The 21371-nt window shown below is 40.1% G+C and overlaps 2 protein-coding genes across 2 annotated transcripts; one reads left to right on the forward strand and one right to left on the reverse strand.

Moving 5' to 3' along the window:
- The first annotated feature begins 978 nt into the window (after positions 1–978).
- cdca7b (cell division cycle associated 7b) lies at positions 979–9500 on the forward strand. Its single transcript, XM_079258619.1, has 10 exons — positions 979–1002; positions 2647–2772; positions 2865–2962; positions 3136–3355; positions 3491–3553; positions 4490–4672; positions 7490–7636; positions 7744–7893; positions 8784–8920; positions 9430–9500. Exons 1-10 carry the CDS (start codon positions 985–987, stop codon positions 9449–9451), a joined length of 1164 nt encoding a protein of 387 aa, XP_079114745.1. The 5' UTR covers positions 979–984; the 3' UTR covers positions 9452–9500.
- Positions 9501–13154: 3654 nt separating this feature from the next.
- sp4 (sp4 transcription factor) lies at positions 13155–18352 on the reverse strand (the record flags this gene model as incomplete). The annotated part of the gene is made up of 7 exons (XM_079258435.1): positions 18108–18352; positions 17758–17828; positions 16420–16770; positions 15120–16323; positions 14643–14841; positions 13696–13895; positions 13155–13423 (listed from the first exon to the last, which is right to left on the reverse strand). The coding sequence occupies exons 1-7, from the start codon at positions 18112–18114 to the stop codon at positions 13155–13157; spliced, it is 2301 nt and encodes a 766-aa protein (XP_079114561.1). The 5' UTR covers positions 18115–18352.
- Between the last annotated feature and the right edge of the window lie 3019 nt (positions 18353–21371).

The raw sequence follows: 21371 nt of genomic DNA on the forward strand, positions 1-21371 counted from the left end.
TCCAGCTCTGTATTGCGAGATGTCTTATCAGACTTTTTCTTGCACTGTTGGATGTTATAAAGAATCCTATTGAAGCAGATGACATGCTGCTGTCTTTTATATCCTTCATAGAGGGTGTTTGCAATGTTGTAAATTATTATTGGCTAAATCCTCTTGGCATAAATTTAAGTTGTACGCAACACAACAGTATCTAGACATGGATCAATAACCGTCACTTTCAGTCTGTTCTTGCTCAGTTTTTCCCTCCAATTCTTCCTATACATGACCAACAACACAACACTGGCAAGAAGTAACACGCCACATTTATACAGTGGTACAAAGCTTTTAGTATGTACCCCTCAGTATACATTTAAAACTGCACTGCTGTAAAACACACACAGACATATTTTGAATATGTCTAAATATGTAAAAAAAAAAGTTAAAAAAAAAAAAAAAAAGTAATGTAAATGTAAAAAAAAACATATATATATATATATATATATATATATATATATATATATATATATATATATATATATATATAAATTTTTTTTTTTTTTTTTTTTTTTAATGGGGGGGTGCGCGTGTGTGTGTTGTACGGTCTGGTATACTAAATTAAAAATTGCTCATCCGTGGGTAAAAAGTGTTTGTGCAAAATATCTGAGCACGCCTTCAACCCGTTTTCGCGCGAAAATATGGAAGGTACCATTAGGAATGTAGGGGGGCGGCGTATTAAATGATAACGCTTATACACCTCAGAGAAAAATCACATAATTTAAATTTAAAGTAACTAATTATTTACTTAGCATAAGCTCTTTTATTAAGGGTAAAATTAAAGTTAGTTGAAGTTGACAAAATATTTACATGTGCGCTTTAACTACCACCCCCACTGTAACGCGTACGGGACATCTCTAGCGGTTGATTTTTAAACCCACCTCCTGTATTGATTTCGCCTTACGGGCTAAAACTAAAGTTACCGGTAAACTTATCATTAAACGAATAAAAATGACTCTCACGTCCAAGGTAAGAACGTGTACAATGTATATTAATGAGTTGTTTTCTCTCTCACGGTTTTTTGAGGTAATTTTAAATGGTAGTGTGTCTGAATGAAGCCATGCATTGAAGCTGCAAAACAGACTTTCACAAGTGAGGTCATGTTGGCTACAGATCAGTACTTGTTAGTAGCATGTTAGATTATCTTCTCAATGCTATTTGTTGCAAACTGGTGTAACCCGCGATCTTACAATCAGTGCCCAGGCGAATCTTTGGATTAAGTAAACTGGTGTTAAAGCTGAAACCTTTGTTTGGTGTTTTTGTGAGGAGCTAGGTCAGAGGTCATTGCGTCATGTATCATATCTTTTTTTATGCCACCAGAAAAGGCTTCTTAAATTTACTCATCAGATTTAGGAGCAGAATTGAAATTTTTGTCCCATCCAAAATGACTTATTGACAAATAGATTATTTAACAGAATTATATCACTGTGATCATGTGACTAATTCATGAAAAAATAATGAAAAATTTCTTTTCTTTCAGATTAGCTGATCAGTTATTGGCCTTATCAACATTATGGATTATCAGTTATATCAGGGATTATCAATATTGAATATAGGCCCAACTAGAAAGATGTCGATGCATGTTTTAGTAGTGTATTGCTCATGGATAGCCTGCAGTTAGTAGTAATAAGATAAGACTTTATTTATCTTACAGTGGAGAAATTCACTGTTACACAGTCTCTCAGAAACAGCAAGGAGGGTGCAAATAGTAATGAAAGGTGCAATGAAATAGTGCAAATAGGTAGTAAATAATAATAAAAATAAAAATATAAATAAAATCCACTACGAGTTAAAAAAAAATCTAAAGAACAAGCAAAACGCGCAAAATACTATATACAATGCACATTAAAGATGTGATATACAATATATATATAAAATATAATATATATTTATATATAAGATATATACATCTGTCTATACATACGAGATATATACATCTGCATCTGCACTATTTACATAGTGGAGTTGTAATAATTATTTGGAAAAGAATGCCTTATATCTGCATCAGCTCTGCCACTTATTTTAGGTGGGAAGGAAAGTGGGGTGGGGGGTTGGATGAATTATTAGTTATTCATAAAAAAGACCTTTTGGATCCGTGGGACCCCTTCAATGGGGAAGTAAATCTAGTGAACACAAAACTTAGACTGATGGTCTTTTCCTTTTCCACTTAATCTTGTCATTGCTTTCAACTGTGTTACCATGCTTTGGTACAGGAGGTCTGTAGTGATAAGGTTATTCTCAGGATTAGGTTGGTCTCTGCCGGTACAAACTCCAGATAAGTTTGCCTTGGTGGCAGCTAGCCCAAGTTATGTTGATCTGGTAAGCTTCCCAGTGGCACATCTGATATGATAACTCTTTTATTGCTTCTTTCCCTTTGTGTCAAAGACAACTGATAGACTGGTGTAAAGTATCAGATATGAAATGTTATGTGGCTTAACTGAGTCTGGTTAATAAGTGTCCTATAAAGTTCTGATCTGTCACTACCTTTTCTGCTGCTCCTTGAAGACTTACTGACAAGAAGACATACCGTTGCATTAACATCTAAGTAATAATATTTATATACATGTTAGATGTGTCATTTAAACAAACGAAACTGCTTGATGTATCCAACAGGCTCCATGTTTCAAATCCAAGTTTATCACTGCTGAGCTGGCACGTCTATTCAGCCAATCAGACAGTGAGGAGGAATTTGAAGGTTTTAGTGAGGAGGAAGAGGACAGAGGAAGTTATAACACTGAGGTATGAAAAGTTAGTGTTTTGATGATGAAGATGCTTGTTACTGATTGTTGCTGCTAAATCCCCAGCCTATGTGCTTCTTTTCTCTGCTTTAGGCAGCAGATTCAGAAGAAGACAGCGATGTGGACACAGGGTTTTACTCTGATGGTGAGGAGGCTCCCCCAAAAAGGAGGAGTCTCTTAGTCGCCCTTAGGTGAGTGGAAGTTATTACAAACAGACACTGAATTAAGGAGTTTCATGGTTTTGTTTTTGGGAAAAAATGTAGGTGTTTTTTTAATATCAAGTCTCTGGATTTCTGTGTATGTTGACATTTGATGAGGTAAAAATAAGTTGTCTATTTCGGTTCTCATTTAAAATTTGTCCCAGGTTTCCGATCAAAAAGCAGTCTCCCCCAAAAAAAGAAGCAAAAGAGAAAAAATCCAAAAAGCTGGTGAAAGAAAGTCCTCCGTCACAGAGAGCAAGAAGAATACGGACCATGAAACAGAAGCAAGAGGAGGACATAGATGATGAGGATGATGAGGAAAAGGAAGTTCAGCCTTCAAGCCTAACAAAACGAAACAAAAACATTCAGGAAAACAAAGCAATGGTAATGAACTCAGTTTGTGTGTGTGTGTATGAGCGTATCCATCTGTTGGCGTAATTAGTGATGTGAACATTTAAACTATACCGAACCCAGTTTCTGTCAGATACTATTGACTCTGCTTCTCCCTGTGGTTTTCAGCTGGCAAAACTGTTTGCTGATCTGAGCTCCATGGCCGACCTGACTCTGCCCATCACCCCACAGGTTAGTTTTAATGGATGATTTTAATCTGCATTTTGAAAGTGTTTTAATTTGGTGAAAGTTTAATCTCCACTGGCAGTTTGTTCCACTTGTTTGCAGCATAACATCTAAATGCTGCTTCTCCATGTTCTGTCTGGACTCTGGTCTGGACCAGCTGACCTGAGTCGTTGGATTTGATAGCCCTGCTAGGTTTATATTCTCAGAACATATCACAGATGTATTCTGGGCCTAAACCCTTCTGGGATTGGTAAATTATCAGTAGTGATTTATAGATCTGTTCTGTGAATGACTGGGAGCCAGTATAAAGATGAAACAGAGATGATGTGTTCAGATCTCTTAGTCCTAGTCAAAGCTCCCGCAGCAGTGTCCTGGATAAGCTGACACAAAGGAGATCCGAGTATTAATGTCCTCAAGTGAAACTGTCCAAAGGGGCTAGTAAAGTTTTAAATTCTTGATTTTGCTAAAAACAAGCAGCTCTTATCGTGTTCTGTGTGTTTCCCAGAGCTGGCAGTGAATATCACATAGCTGTTGTTTTTAGATTCACAGAAGCAGAATCCAACAACAAATCACTTTGTAGAGAAATTATTCATTTTCCAGTTATGAACTTAATGACTTGTTTTCAGCTTATAATTGAGTCACGTAAGATAGTTGTTCATCTCAGATGTAAAACTAGTCTTGATTTTAATGTTTCAAACACTAAAGGAGAAGTGAGTTGATGTGTAAATATGTCACTTTGTGGATGATCGCATGCTTGTGAGAGTTTTCTTTCTGCTGAGCCATTTGCTGCTTTCAGCTTTATCCCAGAGGTTGTGAGTATGTAGATAGATGCATTGTCTTTCATTTGTCACACGTTGCATTATTGTTGCACACGCTGTATGTTGTGCTACCTTTTCTTACATGCTTCTGACATTTAAACACCCTCTTTACTTTTTTCTACAGAAAAAGAAACGAGTGTCACAGAGGGCAACACCACAAAAGCGCAAGTTTGAATCAGATGTTGGGTCAGAAAGGAGGAATCCATCCCGCAAAGCTCGGCCTCCTGAGAACTTTGCAGTGGAGGAAAAGAGTGAGACAATTAATCACAGAACCCCCAGGACTGTGGACATCCAAAGGCTGGTGGAGGTATAATGTGCAACGCACAATTTATTTTCCACTGTGGTAGACTCGTCTATAACTAAAGACATGAAAAAAATGTTAATCCCAGAGGAAAATCCATTTGTAGGAGACTTTTTTTTCTGTTTTAATTAAATGATCTGAGCTTCTTTAAGAAGTAGAGTCTGCTCTGTCCCTTCTTGTAGATGGCCTCTGTTACATTTCCGGTCTAGTCTGTTGTTTAGATGAACTCCAAAGGCACTTAATCCTCCATCACCTCCACTTTTTCATCCGTGTTGTAGGTTGTGTTATTCAAGGTGATTGTTTTTACGAATTTGCCAGTTCTCTGCACTCAGCTTCTTGTCTTTGACAACTGCAGGGCCAGCAGAGAGTCTCTGCAGATAGACTCAAAGCTGTGTTGGAAGTTTGAGGTGTATAGTGTGAACAGAAATGGTGAGTCTTGTCCCTTGTGGTGCTCCAGTATCGCTGACTACTTTGTCACAAACACAACTGTTTGTTGGGTAGTCATAAATCCATGTGGTTGTGAAGACATCTACCTGGAATTTTCGGAGTTTTTCACATAATATAGCAAGCTGAATTGTATTAAAAGCACTTGGGAAATAAGAAAAGAAACATGCTCCTCAAAGTGCTTCCTGATTGGTTCAGATGAGATTGGACTCCCTGAAGCAGGTAGATAATGTTTTAACCCCAAGCCCATTACGATAAACAAACTGTAATGAGTCCTGAAAGGTATCCGCCTGCATTTTTAGGTGAGGTAAAAACAGTATCGCAAAGACTTTCAGGGTGTAAAATGTTTGTGAAACTGGTCGGGAGTGGGTTTTTTTCAGATACTGGAACAATGCAAGGTGTTTTCCATACACGAGAACTCTTTTCGGACTCAGGCGTGTGCTGATAAGGTGCTGAAAACCCTGACATAGTTGTTTTGTGCAGATTTTCAGAACTCTGGGGCTGACGCATGTTGTTCTGTAGCCTTAGTCCAATTCAGTTTTTCCAGCTGGTTTATTCACCTGACTGCAGGAGACAGACAGGCTAGAGGTGGAGAAAGAGGAGGTGTCATAATGTTCGGATGTAGCAGATTATGAGCCTGTGTTAAAGTGCATGACTGAGCTGCAGGGTGACGGAATGGAGGTGTGACAGGAAAACCGTTTTCTTGTGGAGCGTGTGTGGGCTGGAGGAAGGAGGGGACCTGAACCTAATGACAAACGCGTTCAGTTCATTAGCTCTGTCCTGACTTCAGTCAGTCTGATCCCCCTTGGTGATCTCTCTTAGTTGTTTTTGTGTTGTGTGTTTAATAATTCCCTGTCTCCCTCCCAGAAGGGTTTTTTAAAATCTTTTTTTTTTATTTATTTGCTTTTTCATTGTCAGTGGTGATCCGAGGTTTTTTAATGGGAAAGCATGTTCTTGTTGGGATGATGCTGTCCACAGCTTAATATGAGATTAATTAATTAATATAATCTGCCACACACTCAGTCATGGCATTGATCGCTTCTCCATGTGGTTCACAAAGAACAGTCAAGTATGTGTCCTCAAAGCACCCTCTCGGCATCTTCAGCTTCATTAGACCAGGTTATAATAGTCAGGTTACTGCTGAATGGCGGCTTGTAGGTGGAAGTGAATGTTGCTAAAGTTACAGAGAGGAAGATGTTGTCAAAGTCTCTAGGATGCTGCATTTGTAGCCAAGCAATGATGGTGCTGGTGACGTCACAGGCTGCATCTGCAGTGATACCAGGGAAAACTTAAACCCGTACCGAAATAACACAGGAAAATAACATGGACGAAGACTCATAGTTAACAGTTTGATGTCCTTTGTGTAGATCTTCTCCTTTACAGTGACATGTCCAGGATGGCACCAGTGTTGGTTCAAAATCTCTGCAATTCCGCCTCCCTTTAGCTTTCTGCTGTTTATGGTACTGCGGCCCCCACACAGTCTTGAAGCTGTGCAAAGATACATTACAGACTGGGATGTGTTCATGTAGCCATGTCTTGGTGAAGTACATAATACTGCATTGCCTGTATTCCTTTTGCCACTTTGTTAGCACTTAAAGCTCATCCGTGTTGTTAGCTATGATCTCATATTACCCATCAGAAAGGTTGGAAGAAACTGTTTGAATCTCCTTTGTTTGTCTCTCTGTTACGCACCTATCCTGCATCCTCTTCCCTCTTTTTTCAGCATGTTTGGGATTTGTAGTTATTTCACTACTGGTAATTATCTTGGATTTGGATAGCTTAATCAGTTGATTCAGTTTGTGAATAACTCTTCTGTTATTATGGAAACTCATGATACGAAGTCCTGAAATAGTTTAAATGACAGAGAAATCCCTGGAGCAACATAGCCTCCGAACCAGCGTGTAAAAATCTTTTGGAAAAATAAACTTGATGATGATTGATTTTAGAAACAAGTCGACTGTATCTACTTTAGGTTGGACCTGCTCCATTTTGCTGCCATCATGCAGCCCATTCTAGCGTGGAAAATGGAACAGAGGAGAACTAATTAGTAAAAACTGCACAAATAAAATGGGAGTATTTGAGATTTTAATTACATTTCTCAAAGCACAGAAGACAGTTTAGTGGTTGAGCTTGATCAAATTTTAGATTTATGCTCTTTTAACTATATATATTAGATTTGAGGGATCACCGGTAATGGTGTTACTGCCATGAGTTAGTTAAAGTCCTTTTTTTTTTTTTTTTATCTTGGCCTTGTTTCTACAGAAGTTGAATTGAAATGTTGCTTTTAAAAACCCATTATGTTGCACATTACATCTTAATATAATCTCCTGTATGCGGGCTCTCAGTTTTATCGGTAATCTGTCAACTGTAACCGAACAGGTGGATGAAGAGAGAGTTGGGGGAAGGCAGAAAAAGAGGACTTGCAGGAAGAGTGGGTATGTGGTGAGGTCTGTTGACGAAATCACTGAAGAGGACCTGGACAACATAGCATACCGCAGCAAAGACAAGATCTGGGACAAAGAGAATGTGAGTCATGTCAGGCCTTCATCATGTTGTGCTGTTTGCATTGTGATGTTGTCAGATCTCCTGTGTTATTGAGGATTTTTTTTAAAACCTTATTCCTTTTCTTCCAGGGAAGTTCATGTCATCAGTGTAGACAGAAGACTCTTGACACAAAGACAGTGTGTCGCAGTGGTTTCTGTGTTGGGGTCAAAGGTCAGTTCTGTGGACCGTGCCTGAAGAACCGATACGGAGAGGATGTGCGCACTGTGCTGCTTGACCCGGTCAGTTCACACAACCTGTGTGGTAAACTTTAAGTGATTACAGGGCAGTTTTATAAAAGCTATTTTATCCTGTAATGCAGGATGTTTATAGACATTGTATATATATATATTGGGGGGGGGGTTAGCTATTTTATTTTTTCCCTTTTTTCTCTTGTTGGTCTGAATAATCTTAATTGCTGGGAAATTAAATGTGCTTGCTCGTACATGTTCTTAAGGTAGCTTGTCAACCAGTTTCTGTGATGCAGAAATGGTCCTGAGTGGGGCTTTTGCTTCCAGTTTGAAACATGTCGATAGAATGAGACAGCTGAGGAAGTGAACACAAGATAAGAAAGTTTGCCAGCTGTGTGATTGAGATGTAGCTCTACTTCCAAACCAAAGTTAATCCAGGTATTTCATTGTATATACGTATTAGAGAATAATCTGCAGGGGTTTCATATTTGGACCAGTTATTTTTATTTTAAAACATGTTGTATCAATGCAAACTTTGTGCTCATTTTAGGTCTTTTTTAAAAAAAAAACAAAACTGTCAATCATGTTATTGAATTGTATCTTTTTGCTGGGGCTTATTCCTCCTCACAGATCAACATGTGCATCTTTGTTACTTTTTTCTGTTCTGTACTCTGTTTACAGTATTTACAGTTATTTATTACAGAAAAGACTGTGGGGAGCAGAAGCATGATTGTTGTGTTGTTTTAACAAATAGCACAGCTCACACATGGCTCACTGAGAGATTTTGAAGTTGTCTGATACAGTTAGGAGTAAAGAGGTGAAAGTACAACTGAAGAAGCAGATGGCTCAAAAAGATTGTATCCAGATTCAGAGCAAAAAAAAAAAAACAAAAACAGAAAAGCAAACATTTCTCTAATTTGGGCCGTCTTGTCTCTGTTTAGACGTGGTCATGTCCCATCTGCCGAGGAATGTGTAACTGCAGTCTGTGTCGCAAGAAGGAGGGCCGCTGTGCCACTGGTATACTGGTGGGCTTGGCGCGTTATAATGGTCACGACAATGTCCATGAGTATTTGGAAAGGTAAGTCCCTCTACTATCATTGTATAGTTTAATCCTAGGGATAGGGATCAAACTGTTATGATGGGAACAGGTTTAGACTTTAGAGACATGTGCAGCTGATTTGAACCAATATCTACCATGATTAAGCCACGAGGAACATGACTACTTATGTATTTATGTCTGTAGTGATTGCTTTTAGTTTAGTTTAGTTTACTTGAAAAAAAACAGCCCTGAATTGTGCTAACAAATGAACTCTTGTTATGTGTGAAGGCATGTACTGAAATTTCCAGCCATTCAGATTGGCTGCTGAATATGAAGTAAATACTGATTCAAGCGTCATTGGGTTTGAAGAAACATGTTGGACAAAAATGTATTTTAAAAAATTATTAAACTTTTTTTTTTAAACCCTAAAGAATAACATTGTGTAGTCATACACATGTTAAAAATTATTAACAGATTTAGATAGACCAGAACCACCAGCTGTAGATTGATTACAAACTCATTGGACATTTTTTTTTATGTTGTTGTAGTATTAAGAAGGAGCTGGAGTGACGTCATGATACCTGAACAGCTGATGCCTGGAAGAGTTCTGGTGCTGCACAGTACTGTAGATATCATTTCAATGCACTTCTTTTAGGTTAGCTCAAGCTTTTATTTTCCTTTTAATTAACTTTAAGGTAAGGCACATTTACTTTATAATACGTTTTATATAACCTGAAGGCAAGCTGCATAAAATGCATGAATCTTTTTTTTGTATGTTGGCTTTTGGTTTTGGGTTTTCCTTTTTTTTTTTAAAGCCAGATCTCAGTTTTGAGTTGTACATTTTATTTGGTGCATTTCTAAAATCTCTGGGGTAAATGTAATGTCCTCAATCTGTGTTATAGATGCAAATTTAAAAGACTTTTTTTAAAACTGAAAAACCTTTTACTGTTCTTGTCGGTCCACTGTATTTTTTTTAAAATTAAAATTGGCATAATGAAAACAATTTACGGTTTCCTTTGTCCTTTTTGTTGTGGAGTCCAGATGTTTTTAGCAGCTGATGACAATGATTTCCAAATACAGTGGCTTGCAAAAGCACAAAATTACTCTTTGTATTTTTTTTCCTATCATTACTGTAACTTTGAGGAGTCTATAAGAACCTAAAATTTAAGTGTTTTTGTGTTGTTGTTGTTGTTTTTTTGTGTGAAGTAGCGTCAAAAGAAATCTTTAAAAAAATAAATAAAAAAAAGAAAAAGAAAATTGTGTGTATACGTTTATCCCTATGAAGCCTTCAGATGGACTGAATATGGCAACACAATAGCCTACATGTGGGAAATCCATATGCAACCACACAGCTCAACACCACCTGCTGCTCACCAGCCTGGTCACATTTTGCTGTGGGATGGCATCCCATTCTTCGGCCAGAAGTGAAGGTCAAGCACTCAGGTTTCACTGGTCATTTTTAGTACACCAAAGGTAATCCCACATGTGTTGAATTGGGTTGAGGTCTGGAGTCAGAGCAGGTTACTCCAACCTGTGCAGCCTCAAATTCAGGAGATATCTGGAATGATCCTGCTCTGTATTGTCATCCTGGAAGATGGAGTCAGGTGCCACATTCTGGAAATGTAGGGTCACCACTGCCTCCAGAATCTCATTCCTGTCTACTATCTACCAATTTGAAAGTTTCGGGTGGAGGGGTGCTAATCAGACTTTCTAGCAATGCATAATACAACACCTACTGGTATTATTAAAGGGGAGAAAGAATTTTAAAAAAAAAAAAATTATTCTTACATTAAATGTTTCAAAACTGCTCTGATCTGCCCAGAAATGATCACTTGGATCCCATCTGAGTTGCACTATTTTCCTCTTTTTCAGTAAGTCTGTTTGCAAATATATCCAGATGAAGGTGTTAGAAGAGGAAACAAACTGCTCTGTGACTCAATAGTCTCAAGTTGTGACCTTTGTGGTCAATTTAACATTCTTCAGCAACAGATTACATTAGAGCAGTAAATGTTCCCAAGGGGTTTGGAGATACTCGAGCTTTGGTGCATATGTAACAACAAAGCTGAGCGAATATTCAATAATAAAGAAGCAGAAGTTCTGGATGGCTATCTTATATCTCCATCTGCTTCTTTGTTGTTTGAATTTCTCCCACCATTTTATTAATGCACACAAATATCAGTGTAGAGAGTTTAACGCTCACTTTATTGTCAAGTGTTATGCAGGCAAAGCATATTTCTTTCTTGAAGATGTCTTTTATTTATTGACATAACACATTTGTACAAACCAGTTTTAAAAATATCAATAAACTGGAGCCTTTGAGGCTAACCTGGCAAAAACCCATTATCAAATGTCATGGAGACGAACAGACATCTTTAGAAAAAGATTTACAAATGAGATGTCACTACAAAATATCAAAGAAAAAAAAAAAACAGCTGGTTGTCACACAAAAAAATTTACCAAAAAACATCTAAATTTTGTTTGGTATCAACCGTTTCAACTTTAAACAATAGTTTTTTTTTTTTAAATTTCTTTTCTTCTTTTGTTTATTTTTCTCCAAAAACACATTATGGCGCAAAGAGAAAAGAAGAAATGAAGTCAGACGTAAAAAAAAATATTAAAAAAAAAGGGGGGGGGGAAGAAAAATTGAAGCACAAGGATTAAAGAAGAGAGAAAAGCAGCACTACGGCAAACAACTGAAACATGCTGTACACAACCTTAGAATCAACGCACACAAATACAAGTCCAGCAAAAGGCAAATATTACAAATCAAGGATAAATAAATTAGCCGTACACAGTGGGGGTCCTGTGTACCAACACACTTTGAGGGGGGGGTTAAAAAAACAACCAATAAATTTGTTAAAATAAACATATCTTTTAAGTTAAACTGAATGTACGCACTAAACTAACAAAGAGCAACATCACCAGAAATCATCTTATATCCACATAGCTAAAGAGCCCGACCCACCTGCAGCTCTCCTCACCGCCTTACTCCATCTGCCTGTGCTGTGGTCTCCCCTCTTTTCTCCATCCACCTCCCTCTGAAGTGCCCTTTGTACAACAGCTTGTGTTAAGGCAATTGTGGTACATCGGTCATGTGACAGGGTTAGAGGTGGCGAGGGGTCTTCACCAGAGCACAGGAAGCTTTAGGTAGCATCAGTGGCAGTGCTGCCACCTGACAAACGCAGTGTCACATCTACCTGCTGTCAAAAATAACAAGCACGCACTCGCTGGACTGTGCAGATCTGTTGTCGAAGCCGCCCTTTGGTAAATGCAAAGCAGCCAGGTTTGTTCAGACGACGGCATTACTTTCCGATGTCTTCCCGAATATTGTAGCAAACTGGCTTGTTTTTTTTTTTTTTTAATTAAAGAAAACTTCCCCTGACAATGTAAACATGGTTTCACTAGGATTGTCGTTAAAGTATTGCTTTCACTACACAAACAAAGTTGTAGAAAGCTAGATTGTTTTTCTCTATAGAACCTTTTTTTCTTTTTTTATGGCCACTGCGCTTCAATAGGAATGCATTATTCATAAATCTTTTTTATATGTGCTTTTTTTTTTCTATTCTTCCTTTCTTTTAGAATTACTCCTTATCTGTCCTCGTAAAGAACAATTTTATTTGTTGACAAATCAAAAGGAATCAACACCTGAATCTGATCTGAGGACCTGAACCACAAATTAAGCTCATGCTAGGTAGTTCCTTGGCAGGGACAGCGTGAGAAGACAAATGTACACATACACAAACACACCACATTTATCCATTCATAAACACACACACCCCATCCCAAAGCTGCCCCTGCTCTACAACCGCCCTGTACCATGATTGACCCTCAGCACTGTCTGACAGGTGTGAAATGGGAACATAACTTTGTGCATAGAGTTAGATTCTGTTAGGAAAATGCCTCTCTGTCAGATGGTTTGAGATTCAGCAAGTCCCCCTGTCTTGTGCTAAACCACTTACAATCCTTTCCCCACTACTCATGGAATTGTTATATATTAATATTATAAATGCCAAACTAATCTTTCATACACTCAGTCTAAATTTTTTATTATACATTAGGTTTTTATTTAGATTGTGATATCTATAATTTGTAGTCTATCTTTGTTTTGAGTCCCTTTTCACGAATGAACTTTTTAAAAAGTATGTAAAATAACGAAAAAACTAATCAAAAATAAAAAAAAAAGAAAACAACCTAAAATAATCCTTAGAGTCCCTGCAAAGACCTCCAAAAAAACAGGAAGTCTGCTTTCAGCCAAGAAACAGGAGTCAGTGACTTATTCAAACTCTTCTTCTTCCTCTTCCTCCTCCAGGTGATTGGAGGTGGTGGGTGTAGCAGGATCAGAGTCACGCGTGAGGGTTCCTACGGAGACGATCTGAGGGGAGTCGCCCAGCCCCTCGGCGGCGTCTTCCTCCACATCATCAGTAGTGATGATTGCCACAGCGGCTCCACCTTTCTTGTTCTGGTGGGTTTTGATGTGCTTAGAAAGGTGGTCACTGCGCATGAAGCGCTTGGAGCATTCGGGACACTCAAAGCGCTTTTCTCCTAAAAAAGTAAACAAAATGATTGAAAACAAAAATTGAGTGGGAGAGAATCTTACATAAAAATCACAGAGGGACCCCCAGAATCTTTTATTTCGCTCTGAATGAACCATTTTCACTCCTTGAGTCCATTTATTTGTGGACTGATGATGTCAACATTTCAGTCTTAGTTCGCATTTGGTAACAGATTCATGTTTGGAAAAAAAATCTCATACTTCAGGTCTACTGTTAAGACATGGCTGACCTGCCTCATTGGTCTGGGTGTGTTTTTCCTACCCGTGTGTGTTCTCCGGTGTCTCTGCAGCTCGTCGCTCCGGGTGAACCTCTTGCCACAGAAGATCCAGTTACAGACAAACGGCCTCTCACCGGTGTGCCAGCGCAGGTGGGCCCTTAGGTGGGATGTCTTGCCATACACCTTCCCACAGCCCTCCATGTGGCAGATGTGCTGCTTTTTCTTTGTGGGGTCTCCACTGTTCCTATAACACACATGTGAGCTCAGATTAAGCTGTAGGATGCATTTGTTTCAGGGGAAAGAGAAAATAAAGCTACAATTAGTTTTCCTTTGTTTTATTTAAGAATTTCTGTTATCATAATCTTCAGTCCAAACATTACAGAGAATTTATTAAAAAATGTGTGGAAATAAACCTGTCTAAGATATCACTAGTACTTGGTGTTTGTATATAATCCCAAAAGTGTTTTCAATTTTTTAATGTCATCTCTACCAATATTGATTCTTAGTATTACTTTCCAAAGAAACAGATAAATGCAAAGAAACACAGGTTTTCCCTTTAAAACAAATGAATTTTAAAGGGTTAATTTGACAGGAGCTGCATGTTTTGGCTGCGAGATTCTGCATTACCACCTGACGTGACAAGCTGAAGGATGTAATCTACATTCTGTTCTTTCTATCTGTCTAGAATCCTCTGATTTTGGAATATTTGTGAAAATATATGCTTGACTTTTTAAATGATAAACATGCAATTGTGGATTTATGAAAGAGCAATAAGTCACTAGTACCTCCTTTTTTTAAACACTTTGCAATTATTTTAATAACTGAACAAGGAAAGACATTATTGAATTTATGCGACTTTTATATTTTAAAGCACCATCTTTTCAATAGTTTTGCTGTTATGGCAAGATAAAATCACTACTCCTAAATTAATGCATGTTAAATCCCGGTCCACACTTATGTATCATATTCTTGGTCACCTATCTGTCCATACCTTCCCTCTCCATCCCTGCAGTTTGGACAAGAGCAGGCGACACGTCTTAGCCTCTTGCTTGGTGGCCCCTCCTGGTCAGAGGAACTCTGCACAGAACCCAGCTGGTCTGGACTCATAGATGAACCTGAAGCCACGTTGCCAACAGTAACAGTCACAGGAGATGACTGAACTTTGACCCCATCCTGACCCTGTGGTTGACCTAAACAGTTATAGAAAATGATTCAGTATATAAAATAATCACTCATCCAGCAGAATAAATTAGAAAACAAGATCCAGCATGGCTTTGAGCACAATAAAAACAATTTAAGGGGGAAAGAGTATGACATGCTCGTGACATTCAGCTTGTGAAAGTATACACTGTGCCAAAGCAATCATCACAGTGAAAATCCTTAAATCACATTATGTGGAGGTCCAGAAAATATCCACAATTATCAGCATGCATTAACGCTCATAAAGGTACTTTCATTGTGTACTTACCCTGTAGACCAGTAATGGTGAGGGGTACACCTTGCACTTGAACCCCAGCTGTTCCCAGCCCTGCGATGCTGACAGTCTGCACCCCTGAGCCTGGGTTGATCTGGGCTGCACTCAGTGTCAAAGGAGCTCCACTCAGGGACACAAGTCCTCCACTTCCTACTGCCGTCCCCCCAGCCACTGGAGCCAGTGTCAGCTGTTGTGGCACAGCTGTCCCCAATCCACCCTGCAGAGAAACTCCCCCAGGCAGCTGCAGGGTCTGCCAGGTGATCTGCCCTGAGGGTGACAGGGTTGGTGTACGAATAAGAACCTGGGCTGGGTTCTGGAAGGCCTGAATTGGCTGTAAGGTCTGTCCTGGGGCCAGCTGGAGGGTCTGAATATGCTGAGGTTGCTGCTGGGCCTGTGCCTGACCCTGACTTTGAGCCTGGGGTTGTAGCTGGATCTGCTGCACCAATTGGTGTCCCACCTGGCCCACAATCACCTGCTGGATGGTTCCTGTCATATCTGCCTGGTTCTGTAGACCATTGGCCTGGTTCTGACTCTGGGAGTCTGCTTCATTGCTCTGCACTTGGGTGTCAGCCGACCCAACCTCTGATGAAGCAGCAGCGACTTGAGCCCCATCAGGAACGCTGTCACCTTCAGCCACCACTGAGGTTGATCCAGCTGCAGCTGGAGCAGGAGCTGCTCCAGACACGGCTGTTGTCACCAATTGGTTGCCATTAACAACAGAGAATGTGCCATCTGCTGATTGGATAAGCTGCACTGCCCCACCCCCTCCAACATTATTGATCACAGGCAAAGCCAAGGTCATGCCACCTAGGTTTATGGGTACTGTGGTCATAACAGGAGTCTGCGAGCTTTGCAGAGTCTGCAGTTGAAGTGGAAATGACTGTGCAGGACGGATCTGCAGTGGGACCGTCTGATTGGCTGTGCTTGGTAGGATAGCCTGCTGGTTGGCTGGTTGGATGATAGCCTGAGTCTGGCCTGAGGTTGGGGACTGGATAAGCTGAACCTGTTCAGGTAAAGCCCCGATGGAAGCCGGCTGGGAGCTGATGTGGATCTGCTGTCCATCTGCAGTTTGCAGGTGAGGGATGACCTGATACTGGACACCGCCTCCAGCATTGGGCAGGTTCTGAACCTGGATGATCTGAAACTGTTGCGGCTGCTGATTGGTTGAGACGCTGTTGGTACCAACTGTTGCCTTTACCTGCCAAACAGAAAGAGTCCAGGTGAGTCAAAAGAAGAAAAGTTAAAAAAAAAAAAAACCCCAGCTCAAATCCACTTTCTACCAAAAGTCCTTTACCTTGCGTCCACCAGGTGAACTGTCATTGGCCAAAGTAGTGGCCACTGTCACAGCAACAGGTTGACTGGTGTTCTCCTTGGCCATAGCAGGTGCTGCTGTAATGATCTGCCAGCCGTTCCCTGTGAACTGAGCTGGGACTAGTTCCAGCTGCTGGGGCACAAGAGCCTGACCCCCAGCTGCGTCCACCACTATCTGACCCTGAAGCTGACCTGCCTGCAGCTGAATTTGACCAGCCTGGACTTGGATCTGCTGGGTACCCGCCTGGGCTTGGGCCCCCTCTGCTCCTCCCTGCCCTCCGATCTTACTGCAGGTGGCTGCTAGCAGAGCCAACGGAGAGGGCTGAGATGAATCCTGAAGGAGAGTGAAAGAGGAAGGAGAGTCGGAGAGGAGGATCAGAAAGAGAAGCAGTTAAACACAAGTGACAAGACAAATACACTGAGAGCTCAAATGCATACACACAAAAAGTACATCATTTAGATATAAAAAAATATATATATATATTGGAGAAAGATGAGCAGGTATTATTATGCACATTTACACAATGAACATTTTAAGATGAGTGGAAAAAGTGAAAAAGAAAGGGGTGGGGAATACAGGGTGCAGAAAAAAGAAACACAAAAAGCTAAGAGACAGAGAGCTGTCAGTGGAAGTGGGCGGTATTACAGGAAGCGAGTGGGTGGGTGTGTGAGAACCACATTTCTCTTTTCTCAGAACACTGGAAGAAAATGCCGCCTTCTCTCTCCTCCCTTTCAGAAGAACTAGGTCGCAGGCAAATTTTTAATGCTGCACACCTCTCAACACTGCATCAAAAACAGCACTGAATTTTTACAAACTGCAACAGCGTGGCAAAAAAAATAAATAAATAAAAAATGCAGCAACAAGGCCTGTCAAACCCATTCAACAGCAGAGGATGTGCACAGGAATAATGGCCTAGCTAAGAATAATCTCTACCATGAATATACAACCTCTACAACCTGCTAAAAATAGAAAATCAACAGTTGCACAGCCACATACCAAAACCGCAGATCCTTAATAAACATCCATCTGCAGAATTGAATTATTTTGATTTTAATTCAAACAGACAATTCAAAAGTAAGGAGGCTGGTGTGTGACAGCCGTATAAGCCTATTCATGAGGCTTTGGGTTGGTTTTCAGCAGGGCTTGCACAGAAGCAGGAAGTGGAATTCACCAGAGAAACGCCCCCAGAGGTGTCTGGCTGCCTGACTGAGAGGGAGGGAGAACATTTTTGGCCTACAGGCAAGGCAAAACTAATGAACTATAATAAACTCTCTCTCTCTCTCTTTTTTAATTTTTTTTTAAATTTTTTAATTTTTTTACCTGTGATCCAGAACTTTTCCCCCTTTTAGATGCTTTCCCTCCTTCAGTTCCAGATGATTCCTTCTTCGAGTCTGTGAAAGGAGAGAAATGTCAAAATATCTCTACATTTAACATTCAACACGAGTTTCCCTGAATAATACAAAGTCTAAAGATCAGCAAGTCCTATGAAGGTGCTCTGTACTGTAAATAAATTGAGTATAAAGCAAATATCGAATAACAAAGGTGATCAATAAAGACAGAAGAGAAACTAGTAACCTCATCATCAATATCAAAGGGGCTTGAAGCCTCCTATCTGAAACACGAATAGAAAAGGCGAGAGGGGTGGAGACGAAGAGGGGGAGGGTACCTACCACTCATAACGCATTAATATACCGAGGGGGAGAGGGTGTAGTTCACGGTAGAAGGCCGGCCGGGTACAGAGACGGAGGACGGCCTATATGTTCGGATCTGGGCCGTGGCGGATCTGCCCGTTTGACGAAACCACCCACCGGCCAGGAAGGGCGGTGCCAAGCGCAGGCACAATCAGGCAGCTCCAAATAACGGAAACAACGAAGAGCGTAGCGATCGTCCCAGCTCCTTTGGACTCCTCGCAGTCCAGTCTTATGTCTTTTCTACCGGATAGACAGTCCATAAACGAGCAAATTAACGCTTGTCAGAGCGATATCCACAGAGAAGTTGGCAGTCTGTGACCGTAGAGGCCCACCCACTTCCATTTAAGCATCAGGACAACACCCTCCTCGCAGCTCCTGCCTGTCACCGCCGTTCCTTTCGCCACACGACGCGGGGACGCCTCGTCGCCGTCCGTCGTGCATCGAAAAACAGCCGCCACCAATATTTGTTATTTAAGCGTGTTCCCTTTTTTTTTCGTGCACAATTGATTTTTTTTAAGGGGGAGATACGGGGAGATAGCTGTGGCTTTTGTGGGCGGACGCGCTCCTCCCACATATTCAGATTGGACGACGAGGCTCGGCGTGCGAGGGTCGAGATGGGAGTTGTATTTTGATGAGGCCTCGCCTTCTCGAACAGGCTAATGCAAAGTGAACTACAACTCCCATGATGCTGTTGGGCGGGGAACGAGTTGTAGCGATGGTACTGGTAGTCATGTTGGTGTGAGAGCAACAGAGAAGGGTGGTGACTTCTGTTTTATGGGGGGTTGGGCAAACGAGAAAGAGGTGTGTGTGTGTGTGTGTGTGTGTGTGTGTAAGTTTCTCGATGGCAGTATTGGTTTGACAAGAACAAGACAAAACATTGAAACTGTCATGGTTTAATGTTTTTTTGGGAGGTTAAATAATTGACAAATAGTTAATGCAGCATCTGTGTTAAAATAACTATTTTTTTTATAAAACTTGGTCAAATATGTTTGATAGACTTTAAAGATTTTAAAAGTTATGCATTGCAGAGGTTTTGCAGAATACACAGTATTATACAGCTAAAACTAGTTAATCTAACAAGTTAGCATGAATATCTAACTCATGGCGTTATTGAATAATTGCGTTAAAGTCCTTCATCCAGCATAGGCGTCAAACTTTATTTTTCTTTGTGGGGTGGGGGGTGATCAGAATATTTAATATTATCCTGCTGGTTCAACATGAAAATCAGATATGTTTAGAGCTAATAATGTTCATCAAGAGATTCATGGAAAAGTGATCTTCAGCAGTTGTTCCAATACGTCATTAGCCTTATCAATGATAATAAAGTTTACAGTTATGATTTTAATTATAGATCTATTAATACATTTTAATTATAACATACTTGACAAGAATCAACAGTCAAAATACAAGAAAAGAGGTGAGGACAAAATTCAAAATTACAGAAAAAACCAACCCTCCAACCCAGCCCTCCCCACTCTGAGTGGGTTCAAAGGATATAGTAAACAGCAAAGGGCTAAGAGGACAACCCTGCCTTGATCCTCTTCAGATAGCAAAGGGGGGAGAGCTATTTTACCCATAAGTACTATATGGCTGTTGGGATCTCATAAAGCACTTTGACCATATTAACAAACTGGGGGCCAAACCTTATTGCTGATGACTGATCAAATAAAGGGCCATTCAGGATGATCAACAGCGTTCCGTGATAAGACAACAGCAAGAGAGTCTAATTTTATCTATCTATCTATCTATCTATCTATCTATCTGTATATATATATATATATATATATATATATATATATATATATATATATATATATATATATATATATATATATATAAAATTACATACATATAATTACATGTATATGTATACAGATAGATAGATAGATAGATTTTTGCACATCAGTACATTTATTTTGGTCGATGGAGATTTGGTGATCACACTGTTGGCTAATGGCAGTAAAGTCCCTGGCTCAAATGTATATTGAACTATCATGTGAAGAATGCATGTACTCCTCTTGTAAGCATGGTTCAAGCCATTTAGCCTGATTCCTTCTGTAGTCCGAAAACATGCACATTTGGGTATTGGTGTCTCTAAATTCTCCCTGTGTTTGGGTGGTGTGTTGGGACTGGTGACCTGTCCAGAGTGTGCCCTGTAGCTGTAGGTATAGGTTCAAACTTTGCAATGAGTGACAAAACATTTCAAATGTGATGGAAAGATGTTTATATTTTATTTCAGCAATTTCACCATTCTGCATGTTGTGACATACTGTTATAGTTCTGTATAGGTCTAGGCAAGGGGTTCTCCACCATACTGGCTGCAGTTAAGCAGAGGCACAGTCCCAGTTCACCAAGTGAGGAGCATCATCAGTGGGAATCCAACTGAGGATATGCCTCCGGTACACAATGGAAATATTTAGACTTGTAGTTGGTCAAGCAATGCAGTGAAGGCACTATAGTGGTACTGAATCACTAACATTCATCCAGGAGGTGATCAAAAGTCATCCATTAGAGATGCGACATATTTTTTGTGTATGCTTGTTTAATGGTGACAAGTCACAATGTCATCTGACAGCCTTGTGTCTTAGATGGACTTTTCTGTGCTTTTTCTTTTATAAATATGACCTTATTAAAGAATTGTTGCCAACTCTTCTTTTGATTTTTTATTAAATATCTAAAGGCCTAAAGAAAAAACAACAACAACAACTAATTCTAACAACATACTTTGCTTCCCCCCCCCCCCCCCCCCCCCCCAACACACACACACACACACACACACACACACACACACACACACACACACACACACACACACACACACACACACCCGATGTGGCCCAGAGTCATCCACACGTGCACTGTAATTACTGCGGAAGCTGGGTGCCTTGTTCCCGCCCCCTGGGCCACTTGGCAGGGCGTTGCTAGGCAACGGGAACTGGTCTGAAGAAGTGGTGTTGTCTGTGTGTGAATGTATGGTGGTGATGATTTAAGTGCTGTGGTAGAAAGAAACGTGTGGTACAAGTATACATGTACATGAGACCACTGAACAGCTGTATTTTCTGTAAAAGCACTGCCAGGTGGCAATGTCCTCAGCTGTAAACTTAATTTGAGTTATATTTCATATTTAATTTTCGAGAAGAGAAAAAAATCTGTTAGGAACTGTATAGATTTACTTGTTAGATCCAGGGAAGATTAAAGGCACGAAAGAAAGAAAAATAAACATTTCTTGAAATCCACGGGATG

This window comes from Telmatherina bonti, assembly GCF_933228915.1.
Source record: "Telmatherina bonti genome assembly, chromosome: 19".
Taxonomy (NCBI): domain Eukaryota; kingdom Metazoa; phylum Chordata; class Actinopteri; order Atheriniformes; family Telmatherinidae; genus Telmatherina; species Telmatherina bonti.

What these genes read in the sequence shown, in the direction of transcription:
- cdca7b (XM_079258619.1), top strand. An exon ending in TTCAGGAAAACAAAGCAATG is followed by an intron (nt 3,356 to 3,490) that starts GTAATGAACTCA and finishes TGTGGTTTTCAG; the next exon opens with CTGGCAAAACTGTTTGCTGA. An exon ending in AGATCTGGGACAAAGAGAAT is followed by an intron (nt 7,637 to 7,743) that starts GTGAGTCATGTC and finishes CTTTTCTTCCAG; the next exon opens with GGAAGTTCATGTCATCAGTG.